At 46.5% G+C, this 25,768-nt stretch overlaps 2 protein-coding genes across 3 annotated transcripts in view; one reads left to right on the top strand and one right to left on the bottom strand.

Moving 5' to 3' along the window:
- The window catches only part of LOC119453549 (2-Hydroxyacid oxidase 1-like), a 99,063-nt gene extending 91,715 nt beyond the window's left edge, over window positions 1-7,348 (bottom strand). Inside the window, exon 1 of the mRNA XM_049668237.1 lies at window positions 7,236-7,348. The gene's annotated coding sequence lies outside the window, so the exon portion shown is untranslated. The remainder of the gene's footprint in view (window positions 1-7,235) is intronic.
- The window catches only part of LOC119452473 (sodium- and chloride-dependent glycine transporter 2), a 143,076-nt gene extending 117,850 nt beyond the window's left edge, over window positions 1-25,226 (top strand). Inside the window, exons 1-6 of one of the 2 annotated variants that reach the window (XM_049668240.1) lie at window positions 15,211-15,320; window positions 16,272-16,413; window positions 17,721-17,852; window positions 20,393-20,571; window positions 22,796-22,971; window positions 25,075-25,226. In XM_049668240.1, the coding sequence (XP_049524197.1) occupies window positions 15,270-15,320; window positions 16,272-16,413; window positions 17,721-17,852; window positions 20,393-20,571; window positions 22,796-22,971; window positions 25,075-25,225 (831 nt within the window). In that variant the 5' untranslated portion in view covers window positions 15,211-15,269 and the 3' untranslated portion in view covers window position 25,226. Of the gene's footprint in view, window positions 1-15,210; window positions 15,321-16,271; window positions 16,414-17,720; window positions 17,853-20,392; window positions 20,572-22,795; window positions 22,972-25,074 lie in introns of those variants that run through there. The other variant, XM_037714601.2, reaches the window with a different exon arrangement.
- Window positions 25,227-25,768: the final 542 nt, after the last annotated feature.

Here is a 25,768-nt window from a genome sequence, read left to right as displayed (position 1 = left end):
AAAGCCATTTGATTCAGTAGAGATACCGGCAGTCATAGAGGCATTGTGTTATCAAGGGGTACAGGAGGCATACGTAACTAACTTAGCAAACATCTAAAAAGATTCCACAGCTACCTTGGTTCTCCACAAGAAAAGTAGAAAGTTATCTATCAAGAAAGGGGTCAGGCAAGGAGACACAATTTCTTCAATGCTAATCACTGCATGCTTAGAAGAAGTATTCAAGCTCTTAGACTGGGAAGGGTTAGGAGTGAGGATCAACGGCGAATATCTCAGGAACCTTTGGTTTGCAGATGACATTGTCCTATTCAACAACAAAGGAGACGAATTACAGCAAATGATTGAGGACCTTAATCGAGAAAGTGTAAGAATTGGGTTGAAGATGAATATGCAGAAGACAAAGATAATGTCCAATAGCCTGACAAGGTAACAAGAATTCAGGATCGCCAGTCAGCCTCTAGAGTCTGTAAAGGAGTACGTTTATCTAGGTCAAATACTTACAGGGGACCCTGATCACGAGAAAGAAATTTACAGAAGAATGAAATTGGATTGGAGTGCATATCAAATCAAATCAAATCAAAATTTATTCCAACATACAGCAGATGTTGAGGACCGTGGACAAAAAGCCAGCAAGGCTTGACGTGGTCCATGACCCCGTTTTCAAGGCAGCAACAAAACAACAAAGGATAAACACAGTCTAACACAAGAATATAGAAAAGGTGAATGTCCACACTAATAACTGTGAAGCCATTATCAGTATTACCATGAGGAAATAAAGCACATAAAGCAAATCATATGACATACATATTGAGTAATTTTTTTAGAAGTACAGCTAGTACTTGCAAAATACATCACAAAAACAATAAACAGAAACTTAACAACAGTCAAAACATTCAACACTATATACACAAGCTTTATACAAAACCTTTATAAAAGCTTTTATGGGACACAATGTATGTAATAGTTTATACAGCTTTATATAAAAAAGGTCGTGATACACATAGTACAAAGGCAAAACAAAAATAATTATTATACAGGAAATACACCGCATCAAAGAAACAACGTTTGCATACACACTTGCATTTAGATACATCTTTATACTAGCATTAAAAAAATAAAGCATTATGTTATGTTTGCCTTGTTTAAATGGTAAGGTAGTCGAAAACGAAGCATTTGATAGGTGTACTTTGTTCTAGGCATCGGTAATTCCCACATTTCCGAGCTCCTTGTATTGACCGTTTTATGTTTTGGTACCAAGTTAGATATACGTTTTAGGGTGTCGTTGCTTTTTTTAATACTGGTTGTATAGCTGCGTATTAACATGTTTTCGTAAATGTTGGGCATAGGTAGCAAATTCAGCTTTTCAAATAGAGCACTAGTTGGCGTTAAGTAAGGAACGTCTCGGATACAACGTACGGCCTTTTTCTGCATTCTATGCAGTGTATTGATATTAGAAAGCGTTGTAGTGCCCCAGGCAAGATTGCAATAGTTTATGTATGATAAGAACAGTGATTTGTACAGAAGAAGTTTAATACTTTCTGGAAGGAAAAAACGCAATTTGCATAGTATTCCAGTCACCCGAGAGAGCTTACCCATTACCATTTCCACGTGAGCATTCCACGACAAATGTTGCTCAAATACGACGCCAAGACACTTAAAAGAAGGAACAATTGGCAAAATGGAGTTATTAAGCTGTAGAGTGGTACGAGTATCAATGTTTCGATTTTTTGGCCTAAAAAGTACAGCCTTTGTTTTATTAACATTTATTGTTAACGAGTTCGCGATACTCCAAGAGGATAATTTTAACAGAACCTTGTTGGCTTTAATCATGATATGTTCAGCATCTTTTGCGGTTACTAGAATTGTAGTGTCGTCTGCATATACAATAAATTTTACGTCATTATCAATGCTCACCAAATCATTAATATAAATACAAAAAAGCAAGGGCCCCAAAATACTTCCCTGTGGTACTCCTGCGTCAAGTGGTTTCAAATCAGACGTGTGACTGTTTATAACTACTTGTTGCGTGCGGTGTTGAAGATATGATTCCATTAATTTCAGAAAAACGCCTCGAAAGCCGTAATAGTTCAACTTTTCTAGTAGGGTAGTATGATTTATGGAGTCGAAGGCCTTTGAGTAGTCGACAAAAATACCCAATGTACATAGCTGACGTTCGAAAGAATCTAATATAATTTCTTTTTGCGTTAGAAGGGCAGTTTCAGTAGACTGACCTTTCGTAAATCCAAACTGCATATTTGTCATTAATTTATGCTTAGTTATAAAGGATGTGATGCGACTGTGAATTAGTTTTTCGAGAGGTTTTGAAAAAATTGGCAAGACGGATATTGGTCTATAGTTAGTTAAATCGTTTTTATCACCGCCCTTGTGTAACACTTTAACTTTAGCAACCTGGAGGCTTTTTGGAAAAGTACCATCAGATAAAACAAGGTTGTAAATGTGTGTCAATGCCGGAGTGATGGCATCTAGTACGTACTTTGCAGGCCCGATTTCAAAACCGTCGGCATCGCAACATTTACTATTTCTGATGGATAAGAAAGTGCTAATTATTTCATTATCTGTCGTAGGACTCAAAATGCCGACTGGCTGATCCTTGAACTTATATAATTCAAGCAATTTGGATCGTAAGAACTCTTTACTAAATTGGTGAAATAATTGTTGAAAGTTTCTGCCAGTTCCTTTTCTGATATTACATTTCCATCAATCGTTATTTCTCTAATAGTCTCCTTGCAGCCACTTCGGCCAAGAACTGTATTAATACGCTTCCAAACAATATCTGACTTTTTCATAATGTCATCGTTAAATAAATTTTGTAAGTACGCTCTTTTCTCATGACGTAGAAGACTATTAACTTTATTCCTTTGTACCCTAAATTGACGCAAGATTTCTTGAGACCGCGTTGAAATAAAGGCATCGAATAAGCGGTTTTTTGTGCGTATTTCTTGTAAACACTGTTTTGTAACCCATGGCTTTCTACTTTTGCGCGCAGGTTTAAGAACTTTGTACCTAAAACATTTCTCATAAGCAGCTTTAAACTTCTCGTGAAAATATTCGTAAGCGGTCTCGGGGTCTGTAATTAGCAGTAGAGGTGACCAGTCAATAAGCAATATTTCATTGCGAAAATTGTTTAAACTGTGTGCGTTTACGTCTCGTACAGTCAAATGAAAGTCATTCGCGGTTCCAATAGGTGCGGTTAGTTTCAAGAATAAAAAAATTGGGAGGTGATCGCTGATGTGGCTGCTTATAACACCTGATGATAAATTCGTATTTTCAATATTAGTTATAAAGATGTCTATTAGTGTAGTTGAACCATGCGAAATATGAGTCGGACCATTTACTACATTTTCATAACAATTAGATTCAAGGGTCCTATATAATTCTTCACGCGGTTTAGAAGTCTTTAATAAGTCAATATTTATATCACCTGCCATAATGAGCTTGAATCCATTATCGTTAATCCAGCTTAGGTACTCGTCTATAAAGGACAGAAAGTTTGGTATACAACTGGCAGGCAATGGCAGGCATTGCCAAATCCTGACTGGTAGCTTACCACTATCGTTGAAAAGAAAAGTGTTCAATCATTGCATTCTACAAGTGCTAACATATGGTGCAGAAATTTGGAGCTTAACAAAAAAGCTCGAGAACAAGTTAAGGACCACACAAAGAGCGATGGAACGAAAAATCTTAGGACTAACGTTAAGAGACAGGAAGAGAGCGGTGTAGATCAGAGAACAAACAGGGATAGCCGATGTTCTAGTTGACACTAAGCGGAAGAAATGGAGCTGGGCAGGCCATGTAATGCGTAGGATGGATAACCGGTGGACCATTAGGGTTACAGAATGGATACCAAGAGAAAGGAAGCGCAGTCGATGTCGGCAGAAAGCCAGATAGGATGATGAAGTTAGGAAATTTGCAGGCGCAAGTTGGAATACGCAGCGCAAGACAGGGACAATTGGAGATCGCAGGGAGAGGCCTTCATCCAGCAGTGGACATAAAATATAGGCTGATGATGATAAATATATCCATGTTCATATTTTAAGCAATCTGTCCTGGAATGCCCATGCAGAATTGGTTACTAATGATGCTCGCTTCGGTTTCTTCGCCAAAAGTTTTCTCTCGCACCCACAACGGTAAAACTACTGCTGTACAAAACACTCCCTTGTTCGCCCCAACCTTGAGCACGCCTCTTCCATTTGGGATACTAAGAACAACTCCCTTGCATTAACACCCGAATCGGTTCAGAACTGCTGCACACGATTCATATTTTGTAACTCTACTCCCGCCTAGCCAGTGTTTCCTTCAGGAAAATGACGCCAAACCTGCCAGATCTTTCCATTCGACGCCGTAACACTCGCTTCTGTGCCTTTCACAGCATTTATTACACCAGAGACAGTTTGAAACATACCTTGTTCACAGCGCCGGCTTAGGCGTCCTCATGTACAGATTATCATTTAAAAGTTTGAGCACCCCACTTCAGGACCCATCAGTTACTTCGCCTATTTTGATCTAGAACAAGCTGTGACTGGAACAACCTGCCTGCTTCCATCGCCTCCATCACCGATTCTTCAACCTTCAAGTATGCTTTAATTGATCATATTGTAACACACAGTTGGTTAAAGTTAGTTTAATTGATTTACGTTGGGCGAACTTGTACCCGACAAATAGTTAAGCAAGAGTCTCGCTCCAATGTACACGGTCTTCTCACAAGCGTTCCACGCGTCTTCTTCTTCTTCGTGCCCCGCCTGAAGATCTCTTGCTCCGATCGCACGTGCCTTGTGTGCACGTGTTGGCCGCTTCGCTGCTGCGATCTTTCGTACGTAGCAATACATGGACGAGCACAGGAGACGGCTGGCGCGCGAGATTTGAAGGCACCTTGTGTCATTGTCCCCCTTCCAAGAATGCATCGTCCCGATGATTATAGAGACGGCGGTGGTTTCGAGGCTGTCATTCGGAAAGCTTGTTGGCCAATTGTATGTTATTGTCTGTCGTAGTAGCGTTTCATTCGGACGACATTAACGACTTCGGTGCGATGCCGCCGTCGTGAAGAGGTTACTTGACCTTCTGGATGAACTTCGTAGTTCAAGGGGCTAAGTCAGCGAATTATTCTGTACGGGCCAAAACAACGACGAAGAAGCTTTTCATATAGGCTGCGCATCCGTACAGGAGTCCACACCCATACCCTGTCTCCAGGTGCGTACTGGACGTCTCTTCGTCGCAAGTTATACCGATTCGCATCGGTTTGCTGTTGCTGCTGAATGCGGTGTCGCGCCAGCTGCCGTGCGTCTTCAGCTCTTTCTGTGAATCCGCTGATATCATGGTCATTTTCTGAGGTCTCGTCTACAGGTAGCATTGCATCTAAGGGTGTAGTGACGGTCCGGCCAAAAACGAGTTGGAAAGGTGTCATTCGAGTCGTCGCTTGCACTGCGGTATTGTATGCAAACGTTGCGTATGGTAGGATCTTGTCCCATGTTCGGTGCTCCATGTCCACGTATATTGATAACATGTCAGTCAGCGTTCTGTTGAGTCGTTCAGTCAGTCCATTCGTCTGCGGATGATATGCGGTGGTTTTTCTGTGACTGGTGTGCGTCAGTTTCATAATGGACTGTGTCAAATGCGCAGTAAATATGGCTCCTCGGTCCGTGATCAGAACTTTAGGAGCGCCATGCCGTAGCACTATGTGCGTGACAAAAAATTCAGCTACTTCAATGGCTGTTCCCTTAACAAGAGACCCTGTCTCGGCATATCGAGTTAGGTAGTCAGTTGCAACTACGATCCACCGCTTTCCTGATGACGATGTAGGAAAGGGGCCAGGTAAATCCATTCCCACTTTTGCAAATGGAATTTCCGGTGCCTGTATGGGTTGTAGGAGACCTGCTGGTTTTAATGGTGGCATTTTACGTCTTTGGCAATCCCGGCAGGTTCTGACATAGTGTTGCACAGAATTCAACAACTTTGGCCAGTAATGCTTCGCATGGATGCGTGCGAAGGTTCTACTCACTCCTAAGTGTCCTGCTGATGTGTCATCGTGGCACGCTTCCAATATCTCTGGGCGTAACTTTGAAGGTACGACGAGCAGAAATGTCTCAGCACTATGTTCAAAATTTCTTTTGTACAGGACGTTATTCTTCAGTACGAACGACGACAAGCTGCGGATAAAAGCTCGTGGAACGTCGACAGTGTGACCAAACGGAAGTACTTTGAACTCGTATAGTCCGTCTGGCGTCACAAATGCCGTATTTTCGTCGTTCGTCCGATCTATCTGCCAGTACCCATTTTTGAGGTCTAGGGAGGATACTGTTTAGCAACTCCTCATGGAAACTATCACTTTTCGTCGTAAGTTACTCCTGCTTAAAATTCATTAGTGTAGCTCAGAGTAATAAATTATATAAATTAAATCTACGGCTTTCATTTTGTTGCCGCTCCGGCTGCAAGTTCTCGCTAAAGCTACGTCAGCGCACTGTGCAAGCTGTGCAGAAAAGTACCAGTGTCACCAGCCACAAGCCATATGCTTTAAATGGCGACTATTCTACACTTGCCAGATGATAACATTTCGCACGTGCTCGGCACTCATGTGTTTCCTCTTAATAGTGAACCTCAATGTCAACAGGTCCTCCTTGTCACGCTCGTTTTCAAACGTTAAACCAAGAACTATAAGCGCTTACAGGAGTCACCACCGTTCTGTACTTCGGACGCATCTCGTCCGTACTTTAACTGTTAGGACCCAAATATAACGAACTTGGGCAAAGCCATTTATTATCTGTACCGAACACACAACACTTGCTGAATCATAGTCATGTAATATAACTGCCTATTAGTGTAACTCGACATTGGCTATATATTCACTCGAGGCGCCGCCTAACAGCGCAATGAAGCCATAAAGAAAATCGACTCAAGTAGATCTAGACCAACCCGCGCATCTAGAACGCCATTCTTAGCGACGCTAATAAGCAGTTAAAGGTACAGGCAAGATTCAGTGCCTTCTACGCCTAGTTGTGTCAAAGAAATACATTTTGCCTTCGTTCTTTTCTCCACTGGAGATGGCTGCGTGTGTAATGAAGGCATCACAAACATTTCGTTAAATGCGAGTTTGGGTTTGTCAAATTGCCCGACATAAAGAACTATTTTTCTTTTTTTGTGCATGAGCCTGTTCGTTACGACCGGGTTCGACTGTAGCTGCTTTTCTGTCTGTGCATCTCAAAAGAACCAACGTGACGTGTTACCTGAGATTTTGTGAAGATCAAATCGTTCGCGGCTCTTCACCGGGCGTCGGATGGTCCAAGCTTAGCGTCAGGGACGCAAGCTACGGGTTGTTCTTTTGACGCTGTTATACCCCTTTTTGCCGGTGAGCAGTACAACTGGAGTTGATGTTTGTGCGGTGAGTATCGGTGTAATCACGCTTTCTTCCGAACGTATGCCCTCCACATTTTCCGGGAAGCGATGACGTACGTTTAACGATGCAGTGGGAAGACCCCGCCCACTATTCGCGATGTGGCGCTGTGCGACGAGACGACCTGTCAGCGCACAACAGCTGCATTCGGAATGCTGGAGAGACAGGTGCCCGCTTCAGAACACATACGGCGTTACTGCTCAGCGTGTGTATGCCTGTTTATTTATTTATTTATTTATTTATTTATTTATTTATTTATTTATTTATTTATTTATTTATTTATTTATTTATTTATTTATTTATTTATTATTTATTTATTTATTTATTTATTTATTTATTTATTTATTTATTCACAGGGTGTCCCACGTAACTTCTGCCAAAGTTAAGCATGCGGATGTCATTTAGCTGGACAAAACCAAAGTAACGTGGTTGGCCGTGGCTTGGAGCAAGTCAGACATTTTTTTGTATTTCGCCTAATAACATAATTACTCTATGTTAATTATTTACCTTCTTAAATGTGATAATCAGAGCAACATTGCTAATCAGGAAATTGTAGGCCATCATGCAAAATTACCGATGCATTTTTTCTGTTGCTCTTGAGTGCTATAGATAAGGAGGAGGAATAAACGTTTATTGCGGAACCAGCACTTTAAGATGGCCTGGCCTAAGCCTTCCATGAGGGGACGTCGAGGGCTTGCCTCGCCGCCGCCTCACGGGCGTGCTGGGTCGCCCAGGTTTGGTCGTCGAGGGCGGAGCTCCGCAGAGCCTCACGCAACCTCGACGAGAGGGTGGTGGGGTTAATGTGTGTGTACTGTGCTGGGAACTCCCACAGCATATGCGGAAGCGTAGCCGGGTGAGTGCCACAGCACCGGCAGTTGGGGGTATTGTAAACTTCAGGGAATATAAGGTGGATGCGGGCGGGTGAAGGGTACGTATTTGTCTGTAGCAGACGCAGGGTGGTAGCCTGCGCCCGGCTGAACTTGGGGTGAGGTGGGGGGAAGGTTCGGCGACTAAGGTAAAATGCCTTAACGAGATCGTTGTAAGTAGTCAGACTGTCCCTGGTGTCCAACTCGTCTCCAGTGTCTCCGGCGCGGTTGACTAGTCCTCGCGCAATGGTAAAAAAAAAAAGTTTTCTTTTTTTTTTTTCATGCTTGATAGAAGCCCGCCAAAGAACGTGAAAAGTGCCGCGCTACGATTGCGCGGCACTTTTTCTTGTTTTGCGGGCTTTCTTTACCGCCTGGAAAAAGCTGTTGTCTAGCGTGTTTTGAGCAACAGAAAATTGGTCCGCGAATTCTTCTTGATGAATTTTTCTGATGATTCTAGAAACACTTCCTGTGTGTGCGTGCGTGTCTGTTTGTATGCCTGTGTGTGTGCGCGTACGCGTGTGCGTGTCCCACAGCCGCGGCGGATGCTTTTCAACAAGGCCGTCTGGCGTTGGACAAGAGTGGCCCAGAGACAACTCCTGAGATCTCTATTGGGCCCCTCTTTCGAGATGTGAACCCCCTCGAAAGCCGAGCACCAGGCCAGGGAACATCTCTACCCGTTATAAAAAAGCCGGCGGGTTCCCGGCGGCACCGGGATTTGAACTCGGCACCTCCCGAATACGAGGCGCGGATGCCCTACCGCTAGGCCACCGTCTTTGCCTAGGTACTACGCAAGAAAATCCCTAGCTCCATTCTCCCCCGCTATGCTGGTGGTTGCACAAGTTGAAAAACAACTTGTGCAGCTTGTGCCCTGGAAAGGGAATTACGCCACCTGGCGCGCTATCGTTAGGGTGGCTAGGTGTTCCGTTTCGCCTATTTCGCCCGCTATGCTCCGCCGAGGCGCTTGTGACATGGCGTCGGAGTCAATGGGAATTTAGGTGCCATTTCGCTGCCTCCCGGGCTTTTTCCCTCGATTGGCCATTGCATACTTACGCATTAAGAGATGCAAATATTAAAATGATACTTATTGTTCGTTAAACCTCCCAAAATAAACTGCCGATACTTTTTTATTCCAGCTATTATAGAAAATTGATTAAGCTATACTGCACGCTCGGAATGTGAGCTCTTAACAAGCACTTGCGTCTCACAGAAGAGCTGAAAATAACTGTAAATAACAAGTTTAATCCACCGAGGCAATCACGCGTGAAAGCCGACACGAAATAGACGGTCGTCTACCTGTCGGAAGACGACCGTCTACAGCCCATGGGGCAATTCGTGGGCTATAGGCCTTCGTTTCGATCCCTAAAGCGTGGTGACCCGGAAACTCTGGGCATCGACGCTGCACCCATGCAATCTTCAGGCAGCGGCACGGTAGGCGATTCGTTGCCATCGGCACAGGTATCAAGCGCCAATCGACGAACGAGGCAACAGGTGCGGCCTCGGAAAGTGTTTCAGTGGTCCCGCTACATCTATCGCAATTCTGCCATGCCGTGTGGTTTACCCTAGTTGAAGCTGCTGTCGACCTTCGACGCATTACCACTGTGAAAACAAAGTCCCTACTTGTGCTCTCGGCCCTCTCGCCCGAAGTCGCTAGTGAGTTCAGCGACCGTCCATCGCCGCTGCCCATCTAGACACACCGTACGACCATTTCAAGGTGGTTGTGCTCGCACGCATAACTTCTACCGAGCACAGGCGCCTACCACGGCTGCTGTATGTGGAAGAACTTATTTTTTATGCTTGTCTTGTCTTGTCTTGTTTCCCAAACTTTGGCGCATTTCCGGTCGCGTGCATCGAGGAGCCCGAGCGTGGCGCAGGAGCGCGGCCAAAGTGGGGCTGCAGCTAAGGAAGACAAAGGAGCCGCTATAGCAACTAAACGCTCGCATGGTATTCTAGTTATTGCAACATCTGCCTTTTTTGTCATTTACTTTGCGTTTCTTGTTTTTAAATACGAATTTTCTTTAGCATACCCACTGCCGCCCGATTCTTGGCCTATCGTCCTTGGTGGGTGCGAGCCATGACAGAGGTTCATCATCATCATCATTGCTGCAGCGTAATGTTGAAACGTCAAATACCATGCTGTCATGTCGTATGTCCTTAATATAGCTTTCACTAAGGTCTCAATTTTACGAATTGCTACGCAAATGTGATTTCTTAATTTTACATAAGGACATACAAACATACTGTGCTACATGCTACTGCATTCGGTGTTCTTGTATCACGAGATGTCATGCGCGAAACAAATAAAAAAATTGTTTTTAATGTGATTAGAATTCGTAGCCTACACCGTCTACGACACTACCAAAGGGCGCAACCTGTGGCAAGACGCCAAAAAGATGGACATCACTCTGGTCACCGACAAAGCTTTTCCCACGCACATCGGCAACTACATCACCCAGGAGTGAGTGAGTGAGTACGAACTTTATTTAGGTCCTGAGGAGAAAGAGGACACAACACCAGACCTCGCCTTCGTCAATAACGTCGAGGACGTGGGCTTGTAGAACACCGCCATGGAGTTTGGCAGCGACCACTACATTCTCGAGACCCACTTCAAGGTGGCTCGGATTAGGGTAAGGGAATTCACGTTCATCGATTGGGACCATTTTCGCAAGATTCGGGAAGAACCCGGGAGAGACAGGGCACCCGCCAGCCTCGAAGAATGGTGCGAAGGCATCCGCAACGACGCTTCCGCGGCCACCAAGAAAGTGGAAACCGATCTCGACGTCGAGAGAATGGACAGCAGATCGCCCATCTGATCGAGACCAAAAACGCCCTGCTCCGCCAATGGAAGGGTCAAAGACTCAATCGCAGACTCCGAACGAAGATCTCGGAGCTCAACAAGGTCATCAATGACCACTGCAAAGCGCTATGCCAGCAGCAGTGGGACGAACTCTGCGAATCCACTGACGTACAGATACGCAATGGCAAGTCCTGGGGTATGCTGAAGCACCTTCTTGACGAAAGCGGCTCCAAGTCAAATCGTAAGCATACGTTGGCCCGGGCCTTTCACGAAGCCACCAGGTCTCACACGGTCGATGCACTCGTCTCCAAACTCATTCAGAAGCACCTGCCCGTCCGGCACGACGAAGATCCGGCGACCCAACTCCCGGACTACCGAGGTCCTCCCCGCCCCGAGCTGGACGTAGACTTCTCCGTTGTCGAGGTCAGACAGGCCATCTTCGCGCTCAACCGCAAGTCTGCGCCGGGTCCAGGCGGAGTCGCCAATAGAATGTTGAGAAACCTCGATGACCTGTCGATCGTCTTTCTGACGGACAACATCAACGAGTCCTCGAAGAGCGGCGTTGTTCCTGCAGAATGGAAGGCGGCCTGCACGTTGCTAATTTCCAAGCCCGGCAGTGCCCCGAAAATCGAGAACCTCAGGCTGATTTCTCTAACGTCCTGCGTCGGTAAGGTCATGGAGCGCGTCGTCCTCATCAGGCTCAACGGGTACTTCGAAGACAACGAGGTTTACATGTACAACATGATCGGCTTCCGCGCCGGACTCTCGACGCGGGAATCCATGAAACTAATTAAGCATCAGATCGCGGACGGCCGTTCCAGAGACGTCAAGGCTCTGCTCGGTCTGGACCTCGAGACGTCTTTCGACAACGTGCTCCACACCTTCATCGTCAATTCTTCTACATGTCTTCTACATTCAAATTCTTCCACATGTCTAGAAGGGTCTTTCCACCCCCTCACCCCAAGTTGTATGGGTGGTGAGGGGGTGTAGAACGGCCCGACCCATATCCGTGTCTGGCCGTTCTGCACGAAGTTTACCCCGACTTATATCGTGACGACGCCTGCCCGTCCTGCGAGCAAACCTCCACTCTAGCACACATGCTCTGGGAGTGCGGGTCGAGATACCCTAATTTCAGCAAGGAAGAATGGGACTCGCTTCTGCGTAGCCCCGCTCTAGACAAGCAAATCCTGGCTGTCCGGCGTGCCCGCGACCGGGCCGGTGGGCTAGACCTGCCGGTCCCGACGTGGAACTATAGCCGGGTGCGCGACGAGTTCGCGTCCTTGCCGGACCTACAATAAAGTTCTTTCACTCACTCATTCACTCATTCACTCATCGGTCACATTCTATCTATCTAGCCTATTTATGCCTTTTTTTAATTAAAAACAAATTGTTCACACTTTCCGCCGTCTTCACGCCGCCGTAATCAAACTGTCGTTGATCAAACGGGATCATGCGGCCATGCCATCCCATTGTCGTCATTGCGTCGTCGTAGCACAGTCATTTTCATGCATTTCTTCTACCGCCGTCGTGATGCTGTCATGGTCATTACATCAACGTCATTCCAACTTCGTCATCTGGCTATAGGCATGCCGTCGTCATCATACAGTCGTCGTTATCCCATTGTTGACGACATGACATCACCGTCATAACCGTACCATCGTCATCTCATCGGCGCCATGTGAAACGGCCTTAAGAGAGGGTAAGGCAATCATGTGGATTGGCGAGGAAACGGTTGTTGCAGCTATTGTTGCAGCTGAGATTGAATAAAGAAAGTCGTCGTCTTGCCCGACAGGCGAAGCATCGACTGCGAGAGCAAAGGCTGCGCGCGCTTTCACGGAGAGCGAACGCACGGCGGAGGCCAAACGAGACTTCTTCCGGCGTTTGAAAGGGCGTGGAGGATGGGAGGGAGGGGAGGCGACGTTTAGCTGCGGCACCAACTGCGTATCTTGCGGGCACAAGGGGAACTGGCGACTCAATCTCCCACGCGAAAGGAGGAAAGCGGGAAGGCAGCGTGGGAGGGAGGGGGTGTGGCTTCTACTCTGCCAACAACTGCGTACTTGTACTTTGCGCTGCTGCGGGTGGTCTCGCACACCGTATCTTGAAAGCGATCTGCACACGCCTCCCACCTTTGTATGCGCTGTGCTTTCGCCACTCGGTTTCCGTTGGAGCGATGAACCGCACGAACCTTCGCTCGATGCGGCGGCCGCGCTTCCCCACGCCCGCGTTTTGACAGTGGTTGTCTGCGGTCATCGAGTCTATTAATGTTTGTTAACACCAGGCTTGTTAATTCGGTTAGCAAGCGAATGTGTCAAGTTTATGCAGCCGATAACAATACTATCCTTACTTCATATAGTTCTCCACTAATTTGCTATCGCAATTGATGCTGAGCCTTTGGGGCGAAACTGCGACATTTTTTTTGTCATGGTAACAGAGTGAGTGCCTAGGGAAGGAGACGATGAGGTGCTGCGATGGTTCCACAATCGAACCCATCTCACGACGACTGTCTACGCTAAGGCGATTAGCATTCAAGCAATGTAGCGGAACACCATATTGCTCAAGACACATTTATTTACAATCTCTAGTGCGCATTCTATTTATCCGGGATCAGCCCACATTTCCATGACACTGGCTTGCCAGGGTCGTCAATGACTATGACGGCATGACGACGACGCAGGAATGACGGCGGAATGACGAAGAAGGAATGACGTCAGTGGAACGACAATGACAGTATGACGATTACGGCGTGACGACGATGTGATGACGATTCTGAAATGGTGACCACGGTATAATGACGGCAGTGGTACCACTACGGCATGACTGCAATGCGATGACGACGACTGTATGTCAACTTCGGCGTGAGGACAACTGTATGACGACAATTCGGTTGACGAAGCTGGCATGACGACAAAGCAATGAAGACAACGGCATGAAAAAGGCGGCATAATTACGATTGAGTGACGACAGCATGACTAGGATGAAATGATGTATAAGGAATGACGTTGATAGAACGACGAAGGGGGTGTGACGGCAAGGGCGCGACGACGGATGTGTGACTATGCCGAAATGATGACAGTGGTATAACGACGACAGCGTGAAGACGACCTGATGTCAACGGGATGACGACGATTGTAGGACGGCGAAGGCGTGGCAGCGACTGTATGAGAATTGCATCACAACAACGCTATGATGACGATCGAATGCATGACGGCGAATGTATGAGGACGATGGCATAAGAGCGGCACGATGAAATGACGAATAAGGAATGGCGTCAATGGAACAACGAAAGCGGTATGACGATGATGCTTTGACGACAATGGGATGACGACTGCGGGGTCCCGACGGCACGTAAACAACGGGATTGCAACGACTTTATGACGAGAGACCGACGATGGACCTGGAATAGCGACGGCGGCGGAACGGCCCCGACGGCATCACGATGACGGTATGGCAACGAATGAATGACGACGGCGAATTGACGACGATGAAATGACAACGGCAGCATAGTCACGATTGAATGACGAAGGCATGATTACTGCGGCGTGATGGCGACGGATAGTTTTAAAGGTTTTTCTTTAATCGAAGCACTTGTAAAGTTCATAGATAGATAGATAGATAGATAGATAGATAGATAGATAGATAGATAGATAGATAGATAGATAGATAGATAGATAGATAGATAGATAGATAGATAGATAGATAGATAGATAGATAGATAGATAGATAGATAGATAGATAGATAGATAGATAGTGGTTGAAGTATATTAAGAATGCTAATCTCGTAAATAAATCGTTAAATATGACATAGAATGATTAAAACATTTCCAAATTCCCTTCGGTCTCAACCCTCTCCATCATCTACGCGTATAACTGCTCAATCATATGACCTGATTACTTAATTATGCACTTCTGCTGTGTTCCCAGTTTTACATTCTCCTGTAGTTACTGCTTTGACGTTCATTCCTGTAGTTACTTTATTTTTTGCCGGTTTCTTGCAACCAGCCAATTCCCGGCCCACGCACCGTTGTTGGTACGTGTCATAATGAAAGGCTCATCATCATCGTCATCGGCTACCGCTGCTGCCTGCGCGTGAAGCGGCGGGGTCTTCTCTCCTGCTGTCAGAAGAAGATTTCCTTCCAGCGTGTCTGCCAGCATTCTGTGGGCCTCTCTTTGCTTGTCTTCACTTTGCGCACAAGACCAGGCTGTCGTCATGACATTGCCAAAGCAAACCAGCACAACCGACAATAATCAGGAAAGTGGGGTAAGCTTTCTGTAAGTCTTACTACTGTTTTGTTCGTTATGTGGGTGCTAGTAAATTGTGCCGGAAAACGCTGAGGCGATCGTCAAGAACCAATTGATTGATTGATTGATTGATTGATTGATTGATTGATTGATTGATTGATTGATTGATTGATTGATTGATTGATTGATTGATTGATTGATTGATTGATTGATTTTACCGTCTCAAATTGACGCGGGTGCTGTAAAAAATACCAGAGTGGAGGACTCCGGATTCGTCTTGATCACCTGGGGTTATTTAAAGTGTAACCAAAGCACTGCGTTTGCCCATTCCGCCACTTTCCAAATACTTGTAACTGAACCAGTGAACTCATATACAACAACGGTACTTTATAACTAGGATACTACCAAGCCACCGCCACAGGTCACGCGACGCAGATACGTCAGCACGTATGCCTAGTCCCGAGAGCTAACGTGAAGCAGCTGATGATATGAAAAACTGAATCTGACTTTGCCTTCACTGAAAGGTGCCCGCTATGCTGCCATTATATTGTAAAGTGTATTCTCAGTGCTGCCTTTGTATGTCTATTGTCACCCTAGGACAGAAAACAGGCATTACAGCTAATTCTGCGCGTCAAGCTATTCACACTCTATTTTTAGCAGAAGCTATCGGTAACTGCAGGCTTCAACTTACCTGTGGTTATGTTGGCTGCAAGAAAATTCAGCCTTTAGACTGCGTGCATGTTCAAATGTGCGTGCACCGAATAAGCATACGACGGAGATCTGTTAGCGAATGAAGGGTGTGAAATCGTTTGGAATAGTACACCTCTTCCAGGAACGCTTTGCTGAAAATTTATTTTATGATCTCGAAACCTGACCCGAAATAGATGCTCATTTTCTGTCGCTATTATTCTACTAAACAAAGTGCCTGCGAAGCACTGCTAATGAACGCAGCACGCTTCTGTTTTCGCAGCATCAACGGGGTCAAGCAGCGGCGCAAGGCGACACCACGCACTTTCAAAGCCGCGCTCACAAGCTGGCCACGCTAATCATGATGACCACGGGTAGCGCAAACGCTGCCATGTTTCCCATGATGTTCATCTTCTACGGAGGAGGTGGGTGCCGCCAGCGTTCGCCGCTGCGTTTGGGCAAGCGCCGAATGCGTGTTGCATGAATTGAAGGCCTACTGCAACGAAATTTCAGTTCGGTTGAATTCGTTCAGCCAAACTTAAGTGGCAGTATATACCACTGAAACAATCTTGGAAAAGCCATAGACCCGTTAACTGCGTATGTTTTTTATTAGAAGCCTTTAAACAGGAGCCAAGGAGACGCGTGCAGCTGGTGGTTGTCGTTATGACGTAAGTCCAAGCATGGCGCCTCCGAGGTATTGCAGCGCGTCACGGGCAGTAGAGACACCTCCTTTTTTAAAGGTTATGTGAAGGATGTGTGCTTTCTAGGTCATGCGTCCTATTTGGCGAACGGTAATGGCGAGTTTTTATTTGTGAGTTTTTTTTTTTTAGGGAGAACGACTTCATTGCGATCTTTTCGTGACGCTTCAACTCTTCTTTCAAACGTCAAATTTTGCACGGGGACTCTATATCTGTACTATCTTAAATTAGTCTGTTAACGCTGTCCAACATTTCACTGCAGTTAGCCTTTACGACGTTGACGTAGTGAACACAATGGCACTGTCATGGTTTCTTAAAAAGCAAGAAGCGTTTGGGTGCTCGTAATAGTTTCTTCGTTATCACTCACTCTACAATAAAGGCGCCCAATTTGAACAGCTTCCACAGCGAAGAATAGTGATAACATGGAAAAGAACTGTCCGTCGCGTTTCTCATTGTGTAAGCAATACTGATAATTACGTCATGAGGGTAGCTTGTTGGTCGAGTAGGCTCTTCGTCGCGAATATTAAGACGCTAGCAAACTAATTCAGGAGAACAAAACAGGAAACCGAGGGGAGACAAGGACTACCCAGTTTCAACTTAATTTTGCCTCCCCTCGATTTCGTGTCCTGCTTTTTTTGTTTTCACTCGCACCCCCCAACGTCACCAATGTATAGGCGGCCGCGTCAGCTTCTCGAAGGCCGGTGTCGAAGACGCTGGCTGACTGCTGTGTGAGTGCTCAATATTTGTCAATTTTGTTCGTAATACAGCAAAATAGACAAAGTAGTAATCCCGATTAGCATATAAAGCGATATTATATTTACGAGTAGTTGATTCGGCTCTTTTCTTTCCTCTCAAAATCCGTGTCGGCTCAGGTGGGTTGCGGCACGTTTGTTGTACGTGTTATTCCTGCGATATTTGGGGCAGAATCGAGCAGCTAACTTTGACTAATAAGCGGTCTCAGCTGTTAGATTCCGCAGTAAATGGCTATCCTTGATCGGGGCACTGACACAACCGCGGACGTCGCCCACGCGCAGTGCCGTTCCTGCTGGCGTACCTTGTCCTGCTGGCGACCGTGGCGATGCCCGTGATGCAGCTGGAGAGCAACCTGGCCCAGTTCGCCGGAGACGGCAACTGCGGCGTCTTCAGTACGGTTCCGCTGTTCCTCGGTGAGCACAGCACGTGGAGAGCCACCATTACCTCACGTACAAACGCATAATTGCGTTCGTCCAGATTCATGTGGCACACTTAGATTATGCATATTCAAAGCTTGCGACTCCCGACCAAAACATAATTACGTATAGATCCCTCGAGAAATAAAATCATACCTACCATCACATACGGTCCTTGAAATCGACGCTAACAAGTTACAAGAGTTTTTGCACACTGACAATGACGAAGCCGACATTCTTGCTGCACGTTTGTTCGATTCATTATCTGGTCCTGTGCTCATGAAGTATTTCATAGCCCTGAGCAACTCTTCGGTCAGTCATGACAGTGGGCATATAATTACTAGCATTGATCGGTCGATGGCACGAATATGTTCTCATGAACGAAATGGTGCAGGAATTCAGTTCCTCTTGTTCTGTGACGCGTCTTTAAGATTCTGCCCCAGTTTGTAAACTTCAAAGTGCACAACGAAATTAATTTTGTCGATGCCTGCTATCAAAGTGCTAACTTTTTGAGACACACCAAAATGAACAAAATTTTCACCAGATCGACAAAATCTCAAAGTGCAGTTTACAGGTTGTTGCCCTTTTTGGAAACATTTTGCAGCCCGTTGAAAAGCCATCGATGAATTTTATCCATTTTCTTTAGCATGGTAACAGTGGCAAGGTTAAAACACCTAAAAAATTCTACGATGGGGTGCATACCAGGAACGTAAAAAAAATCAGAGCCCTTCCACTACTGTGAAGATGGAAGCCAGAGAAGCTGGGACCATGGTGGGTGTGCTATAGGGAATATTGCTATAGTGAATTTATATAGTATTATTATTGACTATATTGAGCGTCTTTGGCGTGTTCCTCGAAGAGCAAGGACACCAGCGTCTTTTTTTCGCCCGGCGCGATGGCCAAGTAGTGCGTTTGCTGCGCCAAGGCCACCCCATCGTCATAGACTAGCGTATGAGCCACAGCGTTCATAGCCGCGGTACACTGTACGGCATCATCAGGATGCTGACGTCAGGATCTTGGAAGATGTGGTTAAACGAGCGTCCGTCCCATAGCGAGTTCAAAGGGCAACTGCTGATAACAGCGTTAGCACGATCTCTACGTCACGAGACAAAGGGGCAAAACGATTGGTGGGACGTGCCGCCGCCGAGTATCGCAACACTTGTGAAAGAGGCATTGGCCGTTGCGAGAGGTATAACAATGGGCCATCCATCATGGGTTTTGACACCTGTGATCAGGCACAACTGGCGGGAAACCACCACGCACATGGAGCCAAAGTCTATGCTGATAGTTTTTTTTTTTTCTACACGTGGACACGAGCCTGGGGAACCTAGCCCTTGACAGCTTCGCTGTAAAAGCTGATCCCACGCTCTGTGGGAATCGACATTATTTGAAGCAATTTGCGGATAGCTGGCCATCCAGCATCATTTGGGGTTCTGCAAAGCACTACCAAGTGAACCAACGTGTTGGTGTAAGGCGAGCAGTTGTGCGCGAAGCGAGTCGTGGAGACGACAGCAGAGAGACGACAATGACGGTGACGACGATTGTACGTCGGCGACAGAATGGTTTCAACTCCGGCCGTTCGGCGCGAGTTTACGTCATGCCGATTATTGGGTTCTACGTAGTTCTAACTATGTACTAGACGGGCGTAAGATAGAGTAACATACATTGTCACTAAGTGTTCTACAATCTACGTTCATATGTCTATGTCATGTAGCCCATGTTAAAACGACGGTGGAATTTCTGCTCCGGCGAAAAAAAAACCGTTAAACACTGTCCGACGAGGGCCCATCATTTAGGCTGTAATACGTCGCCCAGCTTCAGCGTAGCATTAGCTGTTACGAGGAAAGTACTGTGGAATGTGAGCAAATCATGAAGGCTGTGCAGTTCAACAAGCATCTCAAAGCACTAATTATGAAGAGGGAACAATGCGGGAAACTGGCCCGAGACGCATGCACCGAACGTCTCAAATGAGCTAGCTCGCTCTGGCACAACAAGAAGTGTGTGTGCGAGTGCGGCTAAAAAATTAATAACGAAAAAAGATACAACGTGAAAAACGAATTGAAGGAGATGCTGGTGTGGCCTGGTGATTAGAGCATAGGCCTACTGTGCTGGGAGACAGATTCAATTCCACGATCGGACACTTAATCGTCTTTTATATCGAAGAGGCTTGAAACGAGGCGAGACGGGCCTGCCTACCTGCCGCAAACTGTCCGGGATGATCCAAGAATGCTTCGCATTATAAGATAGACACGCGCCAAATAACGAAAAACACAAGTTTCTGAGAAATCAGCGCTTGGAGCCAAAAGAGAGGGCAGCCTGAATGGCATTGTGCGCGACAATAGACATACGAGGAACGGCCGTTGGCAAGACTGAGGGCCTGCTGGCTAGGACTTCGGAGCCGTGACTCCTCCACGAGCTCAGTCGAATATGCGACTTCTAACGTCAATATCCACGTCACATTTCTATTAGTTTAACGTTTGTCGCGAAGTGCTGGCACTTGGGTGCCAGTGTCATGGCCTCTTTTTGGTACAACGCAGGCACGGGCTACGCGCTGACGTTCTACGTAGTTCTGCGCGTGGTGGCCGACTCGTTGCCCCTCTCTGACGTGCTCCTGCAGATGGTCGGTCTGGGAGGCTCCACGGTCCCATGGACCGGGTCCTGTCCCGGTGGGTGGACGGCCAACAACCGCACCTGTTACGCCGTCAGACAGGGATCGGTAAGCACGCCTGTTCGGCTCTGATGTTGTGCCTAACGGCGCAGACACTGCGTACTTCAGACACCGGGCTACAAAGAAACACGAGGCGTCACTAGGTTGCTACGTATGGCGATGGACACGCCAGGGAAGAAAAAAATATCTGCAGATCCAGCACACAAGTCGGAATCTTTGTAGCGAAGCTTTTGTGAAGCAGTTACGTGCTGTAAAACTAAATGCCATGTGTGCAGTGTACCGCAAAGATCATACCATTATTATAATGCAATGTTTCTTATTATGACACTACACAGCTGTGCCTAAGTGTCGAAGTGTACGGAAACAGGAGCTCTTGCAATCGCACACTGGGAAACGTCGATGGAGTGATGTCACGGAGACGAAGGCGATGTTTGATGCGTGTGGAGGGAAGAATGGTGAGGAGATATGTGTGCAGACAAAAGCACGACGCGATAGACAGTGGTAAGGTTTACTAGCCGATGTCAAATCAGAATCTTTACTTGATGCAAATGCCGATGCTGCTGAAACTAAAACGGGCTTGTCTCGGTCATTTTATACGTGTTGCTTAATTCCTCTCAAATATATGGATCGCTCTAGAAGAAAGCAAACGAAAAGTATTTGGCGATGCTAAAATGATTATATGGAACCTTAGGTCTATGTTTCACCGTAGCTTATTCGTCTATGTAGTCACCAAGAGTGCCACACTACTCCGCGCTTGCTCACGACTACACAGACATTGCCAACTCTCCAAAAGTGTAAATTTAGATCCATAGCTGCTTTGAATTTAAACTTTTAATTGCTGCAGTCCCCGGGGATCAAATTAGGCAACTTTCCCAACTCAGGTAATAGACACTAATCTTCTATCCGACAGAGTTTTCTTTCCATACTCTCAGAGCCAGCAGCATTACAGAGAGTAGTGGAGGTGGCGTCGGAGATAACAGCAATGCTGGCGGGAAGGTGGTTCAAGTCATTGGCAATTGTTAGAACAAAGTAGTTATAGTAGCTCAATGGGACACCAACTTTGTATCGGTGATCGGCGCGGGATGACACGTAGAATGGATGACGGAACCGATGATCTATATAATTAGTGCAATATACGTTGGGGAAACGGCACAGCCGTAGTAGTTTGCGGCGACAAACTAATAAGCAATGGTGGTCTTTCATTCCTGATACACAAAAGTGATGATATTAATTAGGAAAAAATGAAGCGAGCTGCTCCGTTCTCAATAGACTCAACGATATCGGTTGATGGTGCCTGGCTTGGGCCAGGACAACACTTCAACAAACTCTCCAACCTACTGGTTAGCTCATATTTTGGAGTTAGCAACTCGGAAGGGCACTGGTTTCTGGTTAGAGCCCCTGACCTAAACGAATTTTTATTCCACTGCGAAGCTCTCTTTTTTTTTTTCGTCTTTTTTCGAGCTGCTCTCTTTTCATTCCAGTTTCTGAGAATACATGTTCTGCTAAAATCCTGCAAGGCGGCCTTTTCTGTAATTATGATCATTCGTACTCAGGAGCCCATACCCTCAGACGCTTAGCAACGCATTTGGTTTAAAATGTTGCGACGGAGTATGACCGTATTGTTGACGTACGTAGCTTGGGAATACCTTAACGATGCGACACCCTTACTACGACAGCAGCGTGCAAATTTTGCCTACGCTGATGCCACCGGGGTCTGTGGTTAGCGAGAACACGCGAAATTAATGATCACTTGTGGACTGTCAGCTGTTCAGCCTGCAATTCGCAAGGCTTGAGCATTGCCTTAGGCAGTCTTTTTTACGAAGCCTACGTGCGCCCGATAGTCACGCAGTACTGGCCGTACATCCCCTCTGGTAACCACGCTCTTGCAGCCATATTCTCAGCCGGTAATTTTTTCGGTATACGACTTTGCTTTCGAGAGTAATGACGTGCCACTCAGCGAAGCGCCACACTGGAGCCACTTTCATTCTATTGTTGCAGTATAGAACTATGCGACGTGAAAATAGCGCTAACCGTTAGTGTGCCCCTACTTCCATTCACTTCACACTGGCTTCGCCAAACAGCGTATACTTAAGGTGGAGTCCTCGAAAGTAACCTATTAAGAAAATACGGCTCCTGTTTCGTAGGTGCTTACTACTTGTTTTCTTGTGCCAGGAGCTTTTTTTATTTATCGGTAGTCGCAGTACAAAGTGGAAAACAAGATCGTACGATTCCGCAGTCACCGCAGTCACTTGTCCTCTGGTGACTCACTCAGGTCCCGTGCCGATTGTTGCGCGGTCGTTTCGCGGACTCGTTCCGGCGCATGGCACTGGGCGAAGGCGTACCTCTGCTGCGCGGCGACCAGGTGGTGTTGGTGCCGTCCAAGTCCTACCACCACGATGCCGCCGGGTGCATGCCCGACCTGTACACACCGGCGCCCCCCTACGACTTGTGAGTGCCGAAAATAATGGCTGATATGATCAACGTTAAACCCGTGCCGTCAAATTATTGCTTTGCAGATATAAGCGTTATGAGTGCCCTTCTTCCGGCTTTAGAGGCGCCTTTCACAGATGTATATGTTGTGCTTATTGAAGTGCAGAAATTAATATAAATGAGATAATGATAATTTGCGGCAAGCTGCGTATTCCTAATAAAGTAAAAGGGCGACAGCGTGCCGCGGCTGTGGGCCGAGCCCACAACGTCCGCCTAATTCGTGTGATATGCTGTACCAATTTAACTAGCGGCTGCCCCGCGTACATTTTCGAGGTTATTTGTATAGATAGAAACAATATTAAAATATTGTTATATCAACAATAATAACAATATGCACTAAGTAACAATATGCACTAAGCCTATAGCCCCGGAGGGAAGTGCTGGTCAGCGCTACTCACGTGAATCTGTGGCTGCGCATGCCGAGCATGCTTTCAAGTGCAGGTACCACGTAGTATATGCATGTACTTTGTAGCACGCAACTGACGAATAAAGCCGCGTGTGCTACCTCAAAGCATCAAGGATTGCCAGTATCGATACCCTCGACATTCAGTGAGCCAGAGTGATCAGGGGGAAACCGAGGGGCTCTCTCCTTGGTGTAACAACCATATGAAGCCAACAGGCAATGACGCCGACGAAAGCTTGCCTATCCTTGGCTCGTCGTTGCTGTCGCCGTCGCATCAGATACCGCAGCATTTAGTGAAGAGTTTATTCATTTTTATTCCTGTGTTTGCGGATGACAACGAGTTTTCTTTACACCGAACTAGGCAAGTAGCGATGAGAAATTTCAAATCAACGTGCAAGTTTAAATATCGCAAATTCGCGTAACACGAAACACGCAAAAGAGGAGGGGGGGGGGGGGGGGGGGGCAATTTCTCATGGTTTAGGCGAAGCTGCGTTTCGGTAAAGTGCATAGCGTCAATTATGTAAACAGCAGCGCCACGACGAGGGCTCGTTATTATTGCATTGTAGCTGTTTAACTCAGCGGCTCACGAAAACCTTAAAACGAGGCACGGACATGAGCGCGAACTAATTAATGTTTTAGAAAAGGTCTGTCTTGCGTATGCGTATGCAGACAGACCGATATATGCGTATGCAGACCACAGGCGTAACCCTTCCTCCGAAATCTAGGAATTGACGCGCAAGCATAAATTTAGTTACCGCAATAAATATATGGCCTTTCCTGAATTAGCATTTGTAGACTGCGTCCCTGCTAATGTCTTGTTCTGGGTTTCTGTTCTAAACAGTACGGTTAATCACCTTCAGTGATGTGACTGTTAAAAAAATACTTAGTCTTGGCTGGAGTATAAAAGCACCAGCTTGAGCCGTCCAAACACAAATTGTCATTGTCTTTTGTACCGATATTCCTCGTGCACGTGACAGGCTGGTGACCAGTCCTGGAGATCCTAACGTCTCCCATGCGGCAATAAAAAGAGTGAAAATTCATTTGCTCATTCTTGGTGTCACGAATGTTCGTTTCCCCTCTTTGTAACTGCCTGTAAACTAACTACTCCACAGTATAATTGTCGTGAAGATATCGCGTGATCAGACGCATCTGGTACTGACATATTCGAGTTTTTCGCGACAGCTACGTTTAATCGAAGCTCAAGAAAACAAAACTCCAATTATCCGAGGAAGAGGTAACCAGGAAGCCTAGTAGAAAGATTTCGGTTTATCCAAAATTTTCGCTAATGCAAATTTTGTGTATCCACAGCCAACACCCGAACAAAAAGAAAGTATGTAGCGACTGCTAAAATAAGCTCCAAAAGACCTCGAATGGTCTTCAGGCACCTTGAGTGCCAGAACTATACCTAGGCCTCGTACTTTTCAGCAGTAACTGATAACAGCATCGATTAAATAGCGACAATGAGCTGGCCATCGACAGTAATAAAAGTGTTGAACAACTTTGTTCCGAGAAAGCCCCTCAAATGGTACGAAGCTCACATAAAATTGTATTCTCGGCTGTGCACCCACTGTGCTTTCTCGGTAACTCAGTTCCTTGCGATTTTTCTCACATTCAAGGCAACATCCTTCCCAGTATTCTTATATATTTATTTTTTGCAGCCGACGTCAACAGAGTTGGGCGGAGCACACGTACGACCACATCCGCGCACAGCCTCTGCTCTCGATGGCCGCTATCTGGGTCCTGGTGTTCGCGCTCGCCCACGGTGGTTTCATCAGGCTCAAGAACGTGCGTCTCGCGTGCTTCACCTGATTGTTAACGAACACTTATAGGCTAAATTCACCGACGATTACGATGCTACCTAATGCGAAATTTGAGCGTATCTCCATGCGTCTTTTCATTTCGCGTATGAAGGCATCGCACCGATCACACTGCACCGACTGGCAGAGCCATGACGCGCGGCGCTATAATATATAGACCAGCCACACAGTTGCCGCTTCCCGGCAACTGCTGCTTATGTAACCGTAATCTTTACCGGGAAACGCTTGCTGCGAACGCTATGCGAGAAGGCGAGCTTTCTGGTTCTTTTTTCTTTTCCCCGCAAGGCCGGCGCCGCCGCCGCCGCGGATGCACAGGCGGCGCACTCCTCTGGCGCTATCTCGTAGCGGTCGTCGCAAGTCTTGCGCGGCACTACGCTTTTCTTCTCACGCGCCGCTCCGCGTTCGCTTTCATCTTTCGCTGTGCTCGTTCGCTCGGTTACGCCGAGGGACAACGCCGACCCTCTCCGCAGGAATGGACGCCTTGCGCTCTGAAAATCATGCCTTCCGAGATTTCGTCGGGTGAATTTTGATTCCG

The sequence above is a fragment of the Dermacentor silvarum genome, chromosome 5 (assembly GCF_013339745.2).
Source record: "Dermacentor silvarum isolate Dsil-2018 chromosome 5, BIME_Dsil_1.4, whole genome shotgun sequence".
NCBI classification, from domain to species: domain Eukaryota; kingdom Metazoa; phylum Arthropoda; class Arachnida; order Ixodida; family Ixodidae; genus Dermacentor; species Dermacentor silvarum.
This window is presented reverse-complemented; position numbering and strand designations above follow the sequence as displayed.